The 20,274-nt window shown below is 35.1% G+C and overlaps 1 protein-coding gene and 1 long non-coding RNA gene across 6 annotated transcripts; one reads left to right on the plus strand and one right to left on the minus strand.

Annotated features, from left to right (window-relative positions):
* The first annotated feature begins 3,711 nt into the window (after positions 1–3,711).
* LOC142633881 (uncharacterized) lies at positions 3,712–5,112 on the plus strand. The gene is made up of 2 exons (XR_012843984.1): positions 3,712–4,007; positions 4,825–5,112. It is a non-coding gene; the product is annotated as an uncharacterized LOC142633881 (long non-coding RNA).
* Positions 5,113–10,390: 5,278 nt separating this feature from the next.
* Positions 10,391–16,014, minus strand: LOC142634179 (putative nucleoside diphosphate kinase 5). Of its 5 annotated transcripts, none has more exons than XM_075808468.1 (7): positions 15,896–16,014; positions 15,489–15,578; positions 13,865–14,089; positions 13,009–13,116; positions 12,697–12,796; positions 11,169–11,200; positions 10,391–10,747 (listed from the first exon to the last, which is right to left on the minus strand). In XM_075808468.1, exons 1-7 carry the CDS (start codon positions 15,946–15,948, stop codon positions 10,711–10,713), a joined length of 645 nt encoding a protein of 214 aa, XP_075664583.1. In that variant the 5' UTR covers positions 15,949–16,014; the 3' UTR covers positions 10,391–10,710. The 5 variants fall into 5 exon arrangements, with proteins under 5 accessions (XP_075664583.1, XP_075664586.1, XP_075664584.1 ...); XM_075808471.1 differs by having other exon boundaries at positions 10,397–10,747; positions 12,687–12,796; XM_075808469.1 differs by lacking the exon at positions 10,391–10,747 and having other exon boundaries at positions 10,948–11,200.
* Positions 16,015–20,274: the final 4,260 nt, after the last annotated feature.

The raw sequence follows: 20,274 nt of genomic DNA on the forward strand, positions 1-20,274 counted from the left end.
TAATCTTGCATCAACTGTTGCATGTATGCTTGGTAAAATGATTGATGCTTGAATAATCAAGCACAAGTATGGTCCACAAGTTTAATAATGGATGCTTGAAGGTGCCATTATTGTTTTGATAAGATTCGTTGCATTTACACACTCTTGTTCTGATTAGCAAATAATCGAAGCCCTCAATGACCTCTAATTATAAAATGAGTTAATGACACTTCATTAATTATAAAAAAAAAATTAAAACTGACACTTCATTTAAATGGAAGAGAGATTATTTAATTGACTTAGATGAATAATTTTAGAACCATAAATTATTTCATAATTTTTTTACCACAATTCTGATATGACAAATTGTGAGTAGTTAACTATCACTTACACATAAACCTACTATTTTTTATTCACTAATCACACTCTGTCACATCACAATTATGACAAAATTGTGAAAAATTATGTGATCTTAAACTTTTCCTGCTTAGATAATTTGAGAATGAAATGAAACCTCTTTTTTTTCCTACTTTTATTATTATTTTTTTTTCAATATTTGTGAAAATTACTACTTTTGCTTTAAACATAATCTTGTCATATATTTAAACAAATTTAATAAAAAATAAAAGTATGGATTATATTTCAAATAGAGTACTAAGTTCAGTGTGCCAGTGCATTAGATCCCATACAACGCAAACACATCACATATTGGCATCAATTTTTAATTTGTTTTTTGGGAGAATCATGTTGGCATCATTTTGAGTCCTGTGTACTAGAGCATTATTAAGCCCCAGCCTTGTAGTGGTTTACAAGTCCGATGAATCAAAAAAAAAAAAAGGTGGGAAAAAAGGCTTTTAGGAATTAAGGGTCAACAGGCACCTGATGATAACCATCATTGGCTGTGGTGGAAGCGGAAGAGCAAATCCTATAGAAAAGCTATTTTTCGAGTCCAAATCTTCTGTCCCACTTTTCCTGCTCCACTTTATACTCTACCAATAAAAAATTGTCACGTGTTCATCTAATTAATTAAATACTACTATTAATTAATATCGTAGCATTAATAAGTCAATAATGGTAGTATTTATTTAATTAGGTGAATACGTGGCAAGTTTTTATTGGTGGAGTATAGAGTGGAGCAGGAAAAGTGGGACAGAAAATTTAAACTCCTATTTTCCTGGAAGTTGTGCCGAGACAGAACACATGGGTGTGGGGATTTGGTAGCAGTTTCTCTCTCACTCAAATTAAAATAGAGAAAGACAGCACACATGAATGTACGTTTTACACTATATATTACTATATTCTGCATTTAATTTTTTTTTTTTAATAAAGAAAGAGAATGAATAATGATTATGTATTTGAAAAAAAGAAATAATTAACAATATTAATATTTTAAGACAGCATAATGTAAATTAAATAATCTAATGTGATGTGTTTTAAAAATAAATACATAAAAAAAGATTCTTTTATTAAAATAATCATAAATTTTTCAATCTTCTAACCTTTTTTTTTTTTTTTTTTGAAAACAGCCTTACGGGCTAGTGAAAACATTCCAAGAAAATCTATCAATTTTTGTTCCTGTGAATGCATGTATTAAATACTTGATAGATTTTCTCCTCCTTTTGCATGCATTGTCAACAAAAATTGGATCTTGCATAACCCTATGTAGACAATGTGGGTTGAAATATCAAGCCTAGCAATTTAATGCATGCATCACCCTCAATTTGCTTAGAAGGGGTTTTATTTTTTATTTTTTATTTTTTATTTTTTATTTTTAAAGTATTGTTGCCCGAAGATGATCTTGCTTACTGATTTCATTTTCAGGACATAAGGCTCGGACCACGCTTGTTGGGAACAGAACTTTGCTGCAGCAGATGCAAGCATCTGTGAGCATCCCCCTCATCAGCAATTCTGATGATCCTGCATTTGCTAATTTCAACCAGGTAATTTCTGAATCTGCATTATATTTGGGTGAACTGCACTTGCTTAAAATAATGGAGTCCTTGATGGTAGAAATCAGCTACAAACCTGGAAATGAGCTGAACTTAATTGAAAGAGATCGAAACTTATATGCTGGAGCATTTGACCTTTGACTGGAAAAATATAGCCTGGTACCTTTTGGTTGTCACATAAAAATTGAATGGCCCCATTGTATTTAACATTACATTTGGATTGCTATTTTTTATTTATTAGCAATTTAACTCATTGAGGGAAAAGACTATCTCCTGTTTATAATAGTTAGACAAATTGCATTAAGACTTACGTAAAAAGATTTACAAGCAAACGAAAGAGACTCAATGAATACTATAATGGAAGCACTTTTACCAAGTCAATGCAATAAACCACTCAAAGTATTGATCTAATGAAAGATTGGCTTCCACATCTTCAAAAGTGCTATAATTCATTTTCCCCTGGCCTCCACAATGTTCATATTAGGCATAAGGGGGAAAATTTTAGACAATAGGTCAAGTAGCCACTTCAACATCACCCATTGAACCCCCACAATACACAAAAAACAAAGCTCTACAAAGCATGTGCAAGATCACAATGAAACAACAAATGATCTACAATTGCCCCATTGCACTTACACATAGAACACTGATCTACTAGCGTGATTCCTTTCTTCATGATATTATCATCAGTCAAAATCTTCACCCAAGCTGCTGTCCACACAAAGAATGCATTTATGCAACTCGCTTTAAAGCCTTGGCACATCAAATGCTTTTCCATGGAAAATGATTTCAGTTGGGGCTTACAAAATAGCATAGTATGAACAAGCATCAAACTTTCCACTACCAATAATTGGTGCATTGGAGGAAAATGGTTTGAGCCTAGAATCAACCGACTACAATTCCCTGTATTAAAATGTCCCTAATATTTATGACACTATTCATTTTAGGAAATTAATGAAATAAATGAGGCTTTTAGGGACTTTCAAACTTATAAGATTCATGGAATTCTTTGAAGAAGGCCATAATATTAGCTTTAACCACCTGCCAGCAATGTTGAAACTTGAAAGAGGACCATAGTGAAACACTGAAACCATCTGGTCCTAAAGCTTCATCACCTCTCAACTCCTTTAGTGCTTGAATGAGCTTCCGATCAAACTCCCTTTCCAACAACTTTTCATTCTCATCAATTGTAGAAAAATCCAACCCATCCACCATTGTTTGTAGAACCTAACAGCCTGATCTCATGTCCTTGAATCCTCCCTCACAAGACATTCCATCCACCTCCAAAAATCCAATGTGATTAGTATGTCTGAGAATTAGCCAGCTTGTGACAAACTTCTACTATGCAAATTCACCAAATGCCATTATTGTCCAATATGGAAAATTAAAAAACTTCTAGTATTTTTTAATGTTCTGCCACATCCATCATTTGAAATTTAAGTACATTTTACAAAGTAGGGAAATTTGATGTCTATGCAATCTCCAAATATATCTCTTTTTTGTCCTCTTTACTCTAATCCTATGTTGATGCTCTTTTTTGTGTTACAGACTCATCAATAAACTTAAATGCAATTACAAAATTTTTGCTCAATTAAATTACCAACTTGAAAGAAAATCAATGAAAATTCAGTCTCCCTATCTTCACTGCAACCTAATGTTGAATCTTTCTTTTCAACATTAAAGTTGTTAAAGTGTTGACTGTAAGGTTGCACTTATGAACCTCCACCTCCCCCCCCACCCCCCCAAAAAAAAAAAAAACAAAATACCAATCATTTGGATGGTTGTGTATTTTCCATGTGGTGTCTGGAGTGTTTGCACCACTTGCCAGCAAGCAACCAAGGTTGAACACACGGCAAGGCTTTTTATAAGTAGACACCCATGCGAGGATGTTTGGGTAGCTTTCATCATGCTGATAAAGCCTATAGAAATGAGATGAGCCTTGTTACACTCAGCCACTTCTCTTCATTGATACTCAGCTCATCCTTGCACAAAGTGTTGGAATGCAATCTCATCACTCTTTTGATCTTTGTCTTTGGCAGATTGTTGACGAGTGGGCAGTTCAAGTCAGATCAAAGACAGGTAAGGCTTTATAAAACTGCACTTAATTTTAGAATTTCTACAATTTATACTGACGGGAGCTTATGGCTATTTTTTTTAGTGTTGAACTTCATGCTCCGTCATTTGTGATGAAAAGGGTATATTTTTGAGAGAAAAAAGTGCTATTGCATGTGAAAAGTCAAGTATTTAGATGTAAATTTCAGGAAAATAAAAGTATGTTGGGAAGTTTCTTCTTAGCTCTACAAATTACTATTTTGGTGGACTCAAGTAATGAACCGGAAATGTGTCAAATGTCAATAATGGATTGTGCAGGATCTGGGAGTCAAAAGTGATTTGGCTATTCTTTTAATTATATATTTTATCATGCTTGGGTCCTCATTCCTGTCATTTACCTTTTATTCGAGCCAATTTACCTCTAAAATTGAGGCATAAACACGAGCATGGGAAAAAGATGGAGCAGATAGTTTAACCACGAGGGAAGTGGGTGGTTAATGGGTAGGTAGAACTTGTTAATGACCTCTTAAGTTACAAACATATTTGTCTAGAGGCCAGAATTTTACGTTGTGTTTAACATCGTAATCGGATGCTTTTAAATTAGCATGCATTTGAGAGCTAGGGACTGTCAGTCGAGGGTTAAATCTTGCTATTGTGAGCTATTGTTGTGAGAGTTGGATGTAAAAGGCAATGTCTCTGTTAGGAAGATGTGCCTTTTCATTTGGTGCAAAAGCTAATGTCATTTGGTTCAATGAGTTGCTCTTGCTGACGGCACTGCATAACTATCTAGCAAATAAGTGTTTTTAGAGTATATATTGAGAGCGATTTATTGTTATTGATGCAGGTGATGAGAAGCTTGGATCGGATTCTCAGGATATTAATGAATTACTTTTCTCAGCTATAGTTTAAAGCAACGAAACATCCTGAAATAGTTTGGGTGTCAAGCATGGTAGTTCAAACTCCAGATTCCTGAAGATTATAAAATTAGGACACAATAAGTTAGATGTTATGGTGTTCTCAGAACTTTTGTGCACATTAGGTGTTTGGTTTTGTTCAACCGAGTTGTTTTAATGTAAATATTGGATTATTGTATGATAATGTATTGTACTTAAAATATAACTTGTGCTAAAAATATAACATGTCAAGAACCAACTGTTTGAGCGCTGTGGGTTACTGTACATTGCTATTTTCTGAGCAACGCCCGGCCATAACGTCAACTTAATCCAGGCCTTGTTGAAAAAAAAGAATATTCAGGTTATTTATTTATTTTGTCAGCTTAATAAATAAATAAAAAAGACCCACTTTTTCTAGGTGCACTGTATTTTTGTTAACTTACAATAAATAATCAAATAAAAGTTTCAGAAAAAATGATTAAAATGGACATGAAACCTTTTAAAAGACACCACTGATGCGAAGTCTTGGTCTAGGAGCACGAGATACGATCTGACAAATTAAGTTAATGTGAATGTAACTTTGTTGATTGTTGAATGCAGACTATTTTATAAACAAACAAATGTGGAATTAAGAGGTAAAGTGGAAAATGAAAAAATGTTGGTTATGGTTGGAAACTGGGAATAGCTTTAAGCTACGCGCTTTGCGTTTTATAACAGTATATAAGTAGGATATATGGTGGAGGTGTATTTCCTTACAAAACCTCGTCAGTCTTATTGTCATAGAAAATCAGAAAAGGAAAAAACAATCGAGTTGAGACGTTTTTGGTGGTGGTCGGTGGTGCTAGTTTTTGTTCAATTAGGTATGATTGGGTGCTTTGGATGCTGGTAGCAAGAGAGAATTGCTCTCTTGCAATTCAAAGCTTCCACCGTCGATTATGCTAATGAATATTATTTTACATCTTGGGACTCCGGTATCAAAGAGAGTAATTGCTATGAGTGGGAAGGTGTTAAGTGCAACATCACTACTGGCCGTGTAATCCAACTTACTCTTAATTCGATGATGTCCTTGGTTGGTACTTTAACGCCTCTCTGCTTCTTCCCTTTGAAGAGCTCCAATACCTCTACTTGAATTATAATTACATTGCTAGATGGATACCAAATGAAGGTACCAAGTTTATATCCTAAGAAAAGTAGGTAGTATTTGTCGATATTCTAATTTTTTTTCTGTTACTTCTTTTTTTTAATGGTCGGGAAAAAATATATAGTTGCAGACATGCAAATTGAAGCATCTAAATCTAAATCACATGTTTTGAAAGATTCTCTGCGTTGAGCAAGCTGGAGTTGCTTCACTTGGTTGAAAATAATTTCAATAATAGCATTTTGTCATCCCTTAGTGGTATTGCTTCGCTCAAGGAACTAGATTTGAGTTACAACAATTTGAATGGATCAATCCATATAAAAGGTAAAACTCTCATTAATTTGCAAAGGAATATTATTGGAAGAGCGTTTCATGCACGCTTACTGAGCATGTAACACTTTGGTTTTTCTTTTTTTTAGGTGATCACATGGTTTTATGGTTGAACAAACAAGACAAGGGTACCCTAAATTGGGGTCTAGGCTCTCTCTAGTGTGGCTCAAGCTTCTAAGGCTAAAGGGTTAAGTGCAAAAGGCCACTCACAACTAGGTTTGCCATGATTACTATCAAAGGCCAAGTGGGCCCATGGAAGATAGGTAGCAAACCGTTAACATACTCAAAAGCCCATTATAGGCTATTGGCACATATTGTGAGTTAGAGGTATGAACTTCATAGAACATTAGCTCGAGTGGAGCCTCTAGTCTCCCACTCATACACACCAAGTGTTAAGGGGTAAAAGAACCAAGTGCACATGTGTGCAAACAAATTTCAAACAAATCTATTTAAATTAAAATACGAGACACATAAGAGTCAAACTAGTCCCCAGTGGAGTCACCACTGTGGCCGCAACGGAGGGTCGTTGAAGGAGTCGTCAGCTAGTTTTTGCAATGACCTAAAGGCATTCATGTATATTCCATTACTTGAGAAATACAATACATTCATTCAGTATTTCTAATATGGTATCAGAGCCACTGCTCTAACCTTTTCTTATGTCTTGCAGTCTTGTCTTTGTTGGCATTCTCCGCTATCTCAACTTCTCTAGTTAGTAAGCCTTTTGCATCCTCTCCTGGTTGCTCTGCCGCCGTCAGAGGTCCTCAAGGCTGAATCTCCACTGCCAGAAGTACATTTTTAGCCACCAAAGACCATTGCCTTCTCGAATTTGTCCGTTGTGATCTTCGATTACGACACTAGACATATCATCCTATAGACCTTTAAACGATCTACTCATCACCGCCGAAAACATCCGATTCCGACCATTCACACGCCACCATGCGCCGATCAAAGTTTCGGCAAATTACTCCACGTGCCACTAGTTTTGCTCCTATATTGTCGCCGCCGCCACCATCAGAAGCGTCTTTCTCCGATCTACATCATCGGAAAAGAATCGGCCTCATCAAACTCCTCATGCTTGAAGTTTTTGCCCATTCACTTCACGCGGTTCATGCAACGCTGGGTTTACTGTTGACGTCATTTGCTGACGTCATCTGCCACGTCAGCCGATTAAGTCATTTGCCACGTCTTCCGATTCCGTCAACCGCTTATATCATCAAGCCTACGTCAGTCGCCAGTAGTCCGTTGACTTTAACTAGTCGTTGACTTGACTGTTGACTAAGGTTGACTTTGACCAGCTGTTGACTTGACCGTTGACTTTGACCATTGACTTTTTTGCCATAGTTGACTTTTTGCAATTCAAGTGCTCCTTACCCAGTTTCGCGTAGATTTCATTTTTGCATATTTTGCTTCTAAATGAAGAATAAGGATAGGTCTTCTTCTTATTGCAACAATCGTTGCCACCAATCCATCAAACGTTTTTGCAATTTTTGTAAATGTTTTGGCCATAATATTGAAACTTACTATCATCACAAAAAATCAGTTGTTTCTATTTCTACTGCTACTGTTGCTGACATTGAAAGCATCCAACCAATGGCTCCCATCTACACAAAATCCACGTCTTCTGGATCCACTATCACCATTTCCAAAGTATATATGGTATGTCTCCTTCCTCTTGGCTTATGGATTCTGCTTGTTGCAATCACATGACACCTCACTCATCCTTATTTTATAAACTTAAACTTGCACCACACCCTCTTAATATTCGCATAGCAAATAGTTTCACAATGTCTGGTCATAATATAGGTTTCGTCTCGACCTCCAAACTCTCAGTTCCTGGGGTTTTTAATGTTCCTGACCTTTCTTACAATTTATTTTCTGTGGAACAATTAGCTAAATTGAGTTATCGCATTACCTTTGATTATTCTGGGTGTATTGTGCAGGATCCGGGAACGGGACAAGAGCTTGAGACCGGTCCCAGAGTTGGGAGTATGTTTCTTGTGAACAACTTTCGTCTTCCACCTGTTGCTCCTGTTTCTGTTGCTACTGCAACTACTGCAGTTTCTTCTATTCCTTCCCTTGCACTTTGGCATGCTCGACTTGATCACACATCTTCCTCTCGAATACAACAATTAGCTTCTAGAGGTTTGTTAAGTTCAGTGTCCATTGAAAATTTTGATTGTGTTTCATGTCAATTAGTGAATCAATACTATTGAATCAATGTCCACTGATATCTTTGACCTAATTCATTATGATGTCTAAGGGCCTTCTTCTGTCTCTAATTTTGGTGGATCTTGATATTTTGTTGTTTTTGTTGATAATTATTCTCACTATAGCTGAATTTTTCATATGAAACATCGTTTTGAATTATTGCAAGGATATTGCAATTTTGCAAAAATGTTTGAAACTCAGTTTTCCAAATGCATCAAAAATTTTCGATTGATAATGCTCTTGAATACACTCAATATGCTTTCCAAGCTATTTTGCATTCTTATGACACTGTTCATCAACTAACTTGCCCAGGTATCTCAGCAAAATGATAGAGCCGAACGAAAACTCCAAATTGTCTAGGTGTTGCCTTCAATGTTCAAACTTCTTCATAAGATACTAGAAGATATTGCGGGCCCGTTGGGCACCACCCAATCACATGACTGGTTGATCAAGTGGGACCGTGCTATAGCCTATTAGTTTTTTTATTTATGGACACACATTTTAACACAATTTACACATTTGGTAACATATGATTGAATAATATCACTTACATACAGGTCCATCCCTTGAACTTTGTTAAAAAAATCCAATTACCGCTAATCTCATGTCTAAATTGTGTTAAAGTGTGTATAAGAGTGTCGCCCTTAACTTTTTGATAGTCCATATAGCTTACTACAAAAATTACCACAATTTTTGCTACAATTATTTTTGTGCTAAGATTGTAACTGACTGTATGTCTATTTCACTTGAATCTATCACTTTTTCTTCACCACTCATAGTTTACCACGTGGACAATTGTGGCACAAGTCATAACATTTTATATAGTCTTAGAATTTTTCTTGAATAAGGCAACAAAAATGGCAGTTGGCTACATGTCACGACAAAGTAAATCCCATCATTTTATGTCGGACCTACACGCGTGCCAAAGGGGTCGGGTTGACTTCAAACGTGATAAAACTTTTATGAGTTCCACCAAGTCCCTAATAAACACCCAATTTGTAGAACAACCATCTCTCTTAGATTTCAGCATTTAACTTTTTCATTAGCCAGATCTTCGCTTAAAGATGATTGGACTTGGCTATTATAAACAGTATCTAAGGCAAACCATGATAATTAAAATGGGCATAAGCACAATTTACTTGGCTAAATGTTCAGCTTCGTCACTCGCTCACATTTCATAATATCATAAATAAAAAGGTAGCGTTAAAATTTTCCATCTGATTGGTGGACATATAAGTAACTCACTCTCTCTCAATCACTCTTAAACAACCTACATGCCAAAATGTGCCAGCCTCCAAGCAAGGTGCACCACAAAAATATGCTAAACCCTTATGATTTAGGATTTAAGGATGTTTAAAAAACCCCAATGAGCTACGTGTAAAGAATTTCATACAAAGCAACACAATTAAAACAAGCAGCATTGCTCAAAACCCCTTATGATCAATTTTAATCAATGAATGAATGAAAATATCTTAAGCATATATCGTCATTCAACCCGTCACTACAATGCATAAAAGTTTTTTTTTTTTTTTCCTGAATTGGAAACTCCTCGAGATTGCAGGTAAGTGAAAAGAGTTAGAATGAATCACTCCCACAAAGAAACAACTTTTTAACAAAAAGAATAGAAGCCATTTGGTTATCGCATCTACTAGATGTCTAGGGTTTAGGAATCAAAGCTGAATAAAGCATCAAGGGAGTAAACTTACTATTTGTGGAATGTTATACACTTACCCCAAAGTAAACTAAGACCTTGTATGATGTGGACCTCTATCCTCCATAAAGGTGGTGGCCATCATTGTTTGACTAGCTCAATTTTCATTGGACTTTGGTAAAATTATTAAATAAAAGTGTCTTGCATTAAGATTAAGCAAATGTTTCATCTTGCAAGAAAACCCCTTCAGACCTCACTAATCAGCTATTATCTTACTAACATGAAAATAATAAATTATGGCCTCTGTCCCTCAAAACACAAATTGAAAGCCACCACTCTTGGCCACTAATTAGGACCTTGTTGGTATCCTTTCTTTCAGATGGAGGGGCAAATCCTGTAGTCAGTAACCTAGCTGTATCTTTAGAAATCTCGGACCTGTGATCATTGCCAGTAGTAACCGGTAGCTTTTGAATAATCACTATACAACTTAAGATTATAAAACAAGCAGCCTTAAACTCGTGGCATAGTTTCAATTCTTTGGGCTCTGAAAGAAAAGAAAGAATAAGGTAGTAATCATAGCACCATTTAAGCCCTACATGGTTTTGAGCTTGCAAGTTTACTTTTCTTAAAGAAAGAAGCAGTAATCATAGCACCATTTAAGCCCTAAATTCTAGCCCTAGGTGAAGGATGAGGTCGTGAGTTCAAGACCCACTAGATGCGTGTTTAACATCTTGCTGACAATTTTGCTTGAATCACTAGAATAATAGAAGTTTTGTATTATCTGACAGACAAACTGAGCCAGTGTTTATATATCACAAGAACCTATTTAATTGCACAGGACTTGAAAGGTTTACAGGACAACTTTTAGCAACAAATGGCCTAATTAACATAAAGGAATTGCCAGAGCATTTATCCAATTTGGAAAATTGTATGAGTAGAAGTGTAAAGGCTAAAGAGACTTGTACCCATTATAGTTCGTCGTGTTCAGTAACCACTCCTCCTGTCAAAAAAGAAATAAAGCAACCAAAATATATTTCAAGTGTATCCTTTCAAGCAAGATGCAATTTACAAGTATAAAGTATTAGATACTTATTCAGGTACAAAATGGTTCTTTTTTTCTTGTGCAAATCAAGTGCTATATGTCTTGTTTCAGTTCATCTCATTTAATGAGTTGATCCCATTGTATCTTTCCAACGTAAATAAAAGAACACCAAAGCCACAAATTGATGTTAACACCAATACAGTGTACCTTCCTCCCTCTGCTGGTACAAGCAGATCCTCATAATCCTTTACATTTTTTAGATTGCAGATTAGACTTTGAGATTTGGATTCTTGCATCTATTTGGGTTCAAATGTTAGTTACAAAATTTTAAAATTTTAATTTGCTCTCCTTAATCTTGAACAAACAGAGCTTCAGAAGTAGGCAAAGAAATAAGCTACCAGAGGAAAAAGGAGAGTAACAGACTATTATCATGATTACAATTAATAATTTCAAATATTTGGGTTCATAGTTGGACAAAATATCAGTGTATATACTGCATGTACAAGTTTGAAACACAAACTTGTCACAATCTGATCTCCCATGCTATATCACTTGAGATTTGGATTCTCACATCTATTTGGGTTGGAATGTTAGTTACCAAATTTTTTATATTTTCAAATTTTAATTTGCTCTCCTCAATCTTCAACAAATAGAGATTGAGAAGTAGGCAAAGAAATGAGCTACCAGAGGAAAAAGGAGAGTAACATATTGTTATCATGATTACAATTCATAATTTCAAATATTTTGGTTTCACAGTTGGACAAAATATCAGCATATATACTGCATACTCAAGTTTGAAACACAAACTTGTCACGATCTGATCTCCCATGCCATATCATTTTTTAAGGCTACTGATGTTACAGAAGCTACTATAGAACAACAGATAATTGTCATTCCCCAACAAAGATTGAACAACAAAGAAGGAAAAAAAAATTACAAAGAAGAACAAAGGTATCCCACAGCAACCCATACCCCAATGAAAAAAGCTCTCTCTCTCTCTCTCTCTCTCTCTCTCTCTTCCTGTGGAGATATTTATAACTACTTGTTGATGCATATTGCATAAATTTAGTGAACATATATCAAGATAAATAAAGATCCCGTGGTATGGTGTTTAATTTTATCATTGTGGATGGGAAAGTGAAACTTTCCAAATTATACAATGGCAGATAGCAAATGAGCCAAACATCAAGAGGTAAAGTATAAATTTTAACCAGCACAGTATCATTTTATCCTTTTTTTTAAAACAAAAAAAAAAATTTTGGTAAGTTACACGTGTAGCCAGTGGGTAATGAACCCACGACCTCAACCTGAAGCTCCATCTTGCTCTTACAAGGGGAGGATGTGTCATTTGAGCTAGAGCTCATTATACCCAAGAAAAGCATAAGCTTTAGCATAAAAGAACACGTCTTTCCATAATGACTGAAAAAAGAGGATGGGAATTGACCTGTAGACACCTCTTTAAAGAAAAATGAGATCTCTCTTTCTGCTGATTGAGTAGAATCCGAACCATGAACACAATTCTTTTCTGAATCTAACCCACACAGTGCTCTTATACTGAAAATAAAACCAGAACTAATAATTATGAAATCCTACAAAGAACTATTTGACAGATACAATCATGAGATTTTTACTAATTGAATTCAAGGATCTAACATTAAAAGACAAAGTGAAAAGGAAGAACGTACCATATACTTATAAGACAAACGAAAGACAGACAGAAAAAGAGATACAAGCACAAAGAGGATTAAAATGAGAACATAAATCACCTGTGGGGATGACTAATCTTAGCCTTGCAAGCATCAGTTGGCCCAATTAGAGTGCGCCAATCGGCAACAGCATTTTCCTTCTCCAAAACCATAACCAACACTGGACCACTGGTAGCACCAGAGTCATACAGAGAGAGAAAACATTTCCAAAGTAATTACTATAGACTATTCAATACCATCATAGAAGCAACCTTAATACCTTACTATGCAAAGCAATTTCAAGATCATTCAAATTCAATATGATGAGAACTACAACGAAAGCCAGTTGACAAGGCCATCAGTTTATGAAATTTATCACTCGTTTGTAAAAATAGATAGCCAGAAATTCCAATACAAAGGGTATGGAAAAGTTTTGGCAGGGCTCATGAGTCACAACAGAGACTTCTACCGGATGACTTCTCCAAAAGAACTCAACACCTCCAGCAAGAAGGCTCTAATAAGCTCCAAAGAATCATAGTACAGAAATTAATGGTTTCATGCGTTGAGTAAATAAGCCATCAGTCAACAAATTAGTCAAGGAAATACTTAAAGCATGACTATGCTTTTCATAATTTTAGCATCTCAACCATTTCCATGGGTATTAGATATATATCTTTATAGCATATATAAGCACAATAGTGGTTGCTTGGTAAATTATTTTATGAGCTAGGAAAGATGTGACTTTCTTCAATCCAGCAATTAATCAAAAGGATGCAGACAACTAATATGGAGCTTGCCAAAGAATAAATGCCAACACTAGAACAGCAGGCAATCCACTCAAGAACCAATTTTCATGACCTTAATTTCTCATATGATTATTATTATTTTAAAGTAATTGAAAGTAGCATGTGACAAATCACAAAAACATAATAGATACCTCATCATGTATTTGACAAGGCTAGAAAAGAAGCTCCTCGTAGAGTGCTCAGCATAAAAGCTTGCAGCACTGTCCTCATCAAGTTGAACAACGTTCTCCTTGAAAATGATGAAACCAGATTCCAGAATGACATTCTTTATCCTATCAGTGTAGTTCCCAAACAATCCATCTGGTTTTATCATAGCTAATGTTTTCTCATTCCGTATACTCCCATTGCTTGAAGACCTGTATTCCCCAACCATTAACATAGCAGGCCAATAAGATTTAAAAATAATAATAATAAAATTTTGACAAGACATCGACATAGAAGTCCCATGACAAAGTTTTCCTCCAAATGGAGACATTTCCTCTAAACAATTACATGGCATTTCAAACAACTGTCGACATGTATTTTAATCACATGACTCATTAAGGCATTTAAACAAACCACATGACCATTAAATAAGTCATGTAATTAACAGCACACACAGATAGTCATTTGAATTACCATGTAGTAGGTTGAAAGAAATTCACGCAAACTAGTTTAGAGGAAATTTTGTTGAAGCCCCCACACCAAAAAAAAAGTTGAAACGAGAAAAATACAAGTCATTCACAAATTTCTTGTCAAAAAAAAGGTTCAGATGAAGTTAGAAACAGAATTAGTGGCATCATTAAAACTGGGAGATGACTCCTAAATTTTGTTTCTTTCATCATCTCCTTTTTTAATAAAAAATTTCCTTGTCAAGTAATGCATAGGCATGTAAGCTCACAAAAAGATTTGGACCTCTTTAAATAAAATAAAATAAGACCCTAAATCCCATATAGAATCTCTTTCATGCTTTTATTTTATTCTACGGATTTCCTTAGTGAGTAAAGAAAACAGAAATGCACTTCAATTTCTGTATATTTTCCAACCTTTTTTGGACTCCCTAATATGATAAATGACACCATCTGAATACTTATTCTAAAGCTCATGAGCTACAATTCTTCTAGCAACCAAACTGAATATAAAAAATTCAAACAGAGTATTTGTACTCTTCAATGCTCTAAAATTTCCAGAAATTTTCTCAGAAACCACACAAAGCAATTCAATACAACACTATCTGAGTACCTATTCTTAAGCTTGTGAGCTAAAATTTTCGTAACAAAGCATTTTCAAATACCGCAAATTCAAAACCAGAGAATCCATGCACTATAATACTTTGGATTTCCAAATGTTACTTCTCTTATCTTTTCCCAAATTTTCTCAGCAGCCAAACAAAGCAATTCAATACGACACTATCTGAGTACTTATTCTAAAGCTCATGAGCTACAATTCTTTAAGCATCCAAACTGAGCATAAAAGTTCAAACAGAGTATTGGTACACTTCAATGCTCTAAAATTTCCAGAATTTTTCTCAGGAACCAAACAAAGCAATTCAATACAACACCATCTGAGTACTTATTCTAAAGCTTGTGAACTAAAATTTTCATAACAAAGCATTTTCAAGTAGAGCAAATTCAAAACCAGAGTAGATACAGTATAACAGCTTGAATTTCAAAACGTTACTTCTCTTTTCTTTTCCCCACTTTTCTCAGCAGCCAAACAAAGCAATTACTAATTATCAAAAATTCATATGTATAATGAAACCCTAACTTTGTTTACCAGCAAGGGAAAGGCACAGAGACCAGAAGGAAGAAGAATAGAAATTTCGCGAGGAACGGAATGATTCGAAGCGTCATGTGAAGATGAACACTGCAAAAAAATAATAATAATAAATTCCTCAAATTCAATTAAAACACAAAACAACGATAATAACAATTCGGGAAAAATACAAAGAAGAAATGGAAAGTACGCAATGGATCTTTTTTTTTTTTGAGTTTCCTGATTTCAAAGCTGTGTTTGGTTGCTAAGAAAATGGAGGAAAAGAAAAGAAAAGAAAAGAAAGAAGAAATTATGAAATGGCGTTACTAAGTCTAAGACAATAGATTAGGCAGAGGTGTTTAGTTTGTAAAAGAAAATTGATAATAATAATATAAGAAGCTTAGAGTTTTGTTGTGTGATTAAAGTACCTGTAATTGTGAGGAAGAATAACCACAAGGAAGAGAATGAAAGATCTTGCCATTGAATATGAGAGAGAGAGAGAGAGAGAGAGAGAGAGAGAAGTGGGCGGGAAAATGGAAAGAGGAAAAGATTTTTGGTGAGAGAGATTGGATTTATCAATTGAGTAAAGAGTGGCTACTTAGAGCATCCACAGCAGTGGAGTTAAAAATTTAGCAATTTAGTTTCACCAAAAGTTAATTTATCTATTTTACCTACACACATGCTGCAGCAGTGGATCTATTTTAGCTTTCAACACAATAAAATAATATAAACATCACAATAAAATAATATATCCACCACAATAAAATAATACATCTCACTACAATAAAAACACCATAATAAAAAGGTAATGTGAACACAAATAAAAAATTAATTTTTTTTAGCTCTCATGAACAGTGCACATCTATCTATAGCAATGAGCTAAAAAAATGTAGCAATGAGCTAAAAAAATATAGATTTAGCTATACTGCTGCATGCTTCTTTTTGGTGTTTTGGTAGAGTTAAAATAGCTATATAGCTATTTAGCTCCACTGCTACAAGTGCTCTTACAGCATTCTTATAAGAGTGCTATAAATGCTAAAATGTTATTTTTAGCATTTATAACCATAAAAATCTACTGCATCAAATATGTTATATGCTAAAAAATTTGACATCTTACTATTATGAGAGCTTTCATTTTTTAGAGCACACTGTACTAAAATGTTATAATTTTTAAATTTTTTTAATTCTCTCTCTTTCCTTAGACTTAGACTCACTCTCTCCTCTTTCTCACTCTCACTCTCTATCTTTCTCTCTGCCTCCCGTCTCCCTCTTTCTCACTGAGTTAGTATCTGACTTTGGTCTCTCTCCATTTCCCTATTTCTCATTGAGCTATAGTTTGACTTCAACAACCAGTGTGGATAGTGGTTCGGGGAAACCAGTGAAGAAGATGAGGTCGAGTTTGTGGTTTGTGGGTCACTGTTGTTAATCGAGGTAGCTAGGTTGCGGTGGTTCGATGAGCGTGGTTGGGTTTCGACAGGTTTGGGTGGGTTTTGTGATTTGATTTTGGGTGAGAAATTTCAAAAACATGCTCTTTCTAATTTTGGGTCTGTGATTTCTAACATGAGTTTGTGATTTGTGGTGGTACTGGGTTTGATTGGTGGTTTTGATGTTGGTTTGTTGAGTTTTTGATTTGGTTTTGGGTGGTGGGAATCCCGATTTGTAGATGTTGTGGCCACCGGTGATGGTGGCTATGGCTGTGCTGTGGTGGTTTGTGTGGTGGGTTTGTGGGTGATGGGTTTGTGGTGATTGTTTGTAGTTTTTGAGTTTTGGGCATGGAAGCTATTGGTAGTGTAATGGTTGTTGGCTGTTGGATGAGGTGGCTATTGGCTGTTGGGTGTGGTGGCTGTTGGGTTTTGTTATACCAGTGGTGGTGGCTAGCAAGATTGTTGGGTTGAGAGAGAGAGAGAGAATAAAAAAAAATAAAGAAGAAATATAAATAATGTGGTAAAAAAAATAGAAGTTTTGATATTAGGTATATTATAATGTGAAATGTTAAAAGAGATAAAGTAAGTTTTTGAGATGTTAAATGCTAAAATTTTTAAGACTCTTGATAAGAATGCTCTTAATTCTACCACATAAATTGCTACAGTTATTTTACCGTACTGTGACTGGCTACTTATCACTATAATATGGACTCACCACTTTTTATTGACTATTCACAATCTGTTACCTAGACAGTTATGACACAAGCTGTACTATTTTATGTGGTTTTTGATACTTTTCTTGCGTAAAGTACAATCAAACATAAAGTTTAGCTAATGCCAACATTTCAAAACAGACTAATTTGACCCCTAATTGTCATGACAAAAAGTAAAAAGATGACAACGATTTAGGGACCAAATTAGTTAGTTTTGAATATATTCGATTTGACTAACTGTTATTAGCCCAAGCCTCAAAAGTGTTAACTGTATTTTATCCATTATCACAAAGGCAAATAGACAAACAAGGGTAAAACGTGTCAACTAGGATGATCTTATAAATAAATAAATAAATATATTTTTTTTTTCAGTTCTTTGATGGTTTCGATTTTAAAACCATGATCATTTGTGGGAGTTTTTTTTTTTTTTTTCTTTAAATCTAAGGCAAAGTAAAATTGTCAAACATTGTCACACTACCCTTGTTTTAACTTTTGATTTGTTGTGGGTCTAAGCACAATTTTTATTTTACTCTTTTTATATATTATTTTAGAAAATTTATTTTATTTTTCACATATAGTGGGTTGACAACTTAACTTATTGTGAGGTTTAGAATTTTCAATATGTCTGTAAAAGAACATTTTTTAAAATAGAGTTATTTGAAAAAATTGTAGCTAAAAAACTAAAACAATAAATAAAGTACACTTTTAGTCTTAATAATTCGGGGCTGTATTTATTTTAGCACTTTATGTTTTAAATTTTTGACAAAAATGCAAAACTGACCTCTAACTTTTAGCAGTTTTCATTTCAGTCCTTTAACTTGTCATTTCAGTCCTCTAACTTTCAATTTCTGTCAATTCGGTATTTCATTAGACGTCAGTTATCCACTGCCGTTAAGTGAGCCAAAATGACATCGTTTTGACTTTTTTTTTTTAATTAAAAAAATTAAGAAAACTGTTATTAAAAAAAACTTCATTTTTTTCCTCATTTTCTCTCCCATCGAGCTCTCTCTCGCTTTCTCATTCTCCATCTCTCTGTCTCACAGTGTCATGGTGCAAGGCCTCACCACTGTCGCTGGCCTCCACCCACAACCTTCTTGCCACCACCGGCCTCCACCTCTCCATCTCTCTCTTCGTCACTCACTCCACCAAAATCTGAAACCCAAAGTCTCACACCCCCTCTCCACCAAAATCTAAAAGCAAAGAAAATAATCTCACACCCTTTCCCCCATAATCTCAAACCCAAACTTCATACCCAAAATCCCATGATCATCTCCTTCACAATCTAGGTAGTACTAACCACAGCCCTAAACTGCAAATTTTGGGGGAAGAAGGGAGAGTCCGTCTGGTCGGCAGCGGCAAGAAGAGTGAGAAGAAAGAGAGAGAAAATAAATCAAGAAGAGATGGCATGGCACAATAGGCGATGGGTTTAGGCGTTTTCTTGACCTCGACGAGGCATATGCAGCAGTTTTCGGCGATGGAGAGGCGACTGTGGTAGCAAAATCGAGGGATATCGACGCTAGCGATTTCGCAGGCTTGAAGGACCGTCATGCCCTTTGGGGCTTTCATGGAGTATCCATCGACAAACACTTCAATCGCGTCTTTCGGGTTGAAGAAATGGACTCGGGCTCCGGCCATAGGGGACCGGGGCAACGGAGGAGGGGGATCTGGAGTCAAGGGACCGGGGCAACAGATTTAGAGGACCGAGGCGACGGATTTAGAGGGTCGATTTTAGAGGGTCTTTCTATGTTTTTTTTAGAGGCCGGCCTGGAGGTTGTGGGTGGAGGCCGGCGGCGGCGGTGAGGCCTTGCACCACGGCACTGTGAGACAGAGAGATAGAGAATGAGAAAGCGAAAGAGAAAATGAGAAGAAAAAAAAATTAAATGTTTTTTTTTAATAACAGGTCTCTTAATTTTTTTTAATTAAAAAAAATATTCAAAATGACGTTGTTTTGGCTCACTTAACGGCTGTAGATAACTGAGGTCTAATGGAGTACCGAATTGACAACAATTGAAAGTTAGAAGACTGAAATGACAAAACTGAAAATTATAGGACTGAAATGAAAAATGCTGAAAGTAAAATGGTTAGTTTTGCATTTTTGCCTTTATTTTGACCTTCAAATTCGATTTTGTTTTCATTTGCATATCAAAATTGATCATTTGCTTTGGACCTATATGAAAATAGGAAGAAAAAAAATTTGGAAGTGTAAAAGGCCAAACAAAAAATTAAATTAAACATGGCCCAAAATGAATATTTTGAAACAAAAATAGCCAAAATGAAAAGAACCTCAATCTTTAAAGGCCAAAAAGTATACTTTATTAATAAAAAGATTAAAAAGTTAAGTTTTAAAAAAATTGTACTCTTAATAAGTACTAGCCTCTGAACACGAGCTCACGCGCATACTCAGAGACATTTCTATTTTTTTTGGAAACTGTTAATAATTTGCATCTATTATAATTTGAGATAACTACACTTTCCAATCACAAAAATACCTAAGGGTATGAAGAATGTTATGCGTTTTGGATTAAATAGATTTTTCATCACGCCCCGAGGTATTTTTGTGATTGAAAAATGTGGTAATCTTCTATTATATAGATGCAAATTATTAACATTTATCAAAAAAATTGAAGAGCCTTAGAGGTTAGTGTGAGGATACTTCCCCAATTAATCGGA

This window comes from Castanea sativa, chromosome 5 (assembly GCF_040712315.1).
Source record: "Castanea sativa cultivar Marrone di Chiusa Pesio chromosome 5, ASM4071231v1".
In the NCBI taxonomy this organism is placed as follows: Eukaryota; Viridiplantae; Streptophyta; class Magnoliopsida; order Fagales; family Fagaceae; genus Castanea; species Castanea sativa.

What these genes read in the sequence shown, in the direction of transcription:
- LOC142634179 (XM_075808472.1), bottom strand. Translation starts at nt 15,948, where the DNA reads ATGGCAAGATCTTTCATTCTCTTCCTTGTGGTTATTCTTCCTCACAAT. An exon ending in CTTGTCAAATACATGATGAG is followed by an intron (nt 13,117 to 13,864) that starts GTATCTATTATG and finishes TGGTGCTACCAG; the next exon opens with TGGTCCAGTGTTGGTTATGG. An exon ending in AAGATTAGTCATCCCCACAG is followed by an intron (nt 12,797 to 13,008) that starts GTGATTTATGTT and finishes TTTTATTTTCAG; the next exon opens with TATAAGAGCACTGTGTGGGT.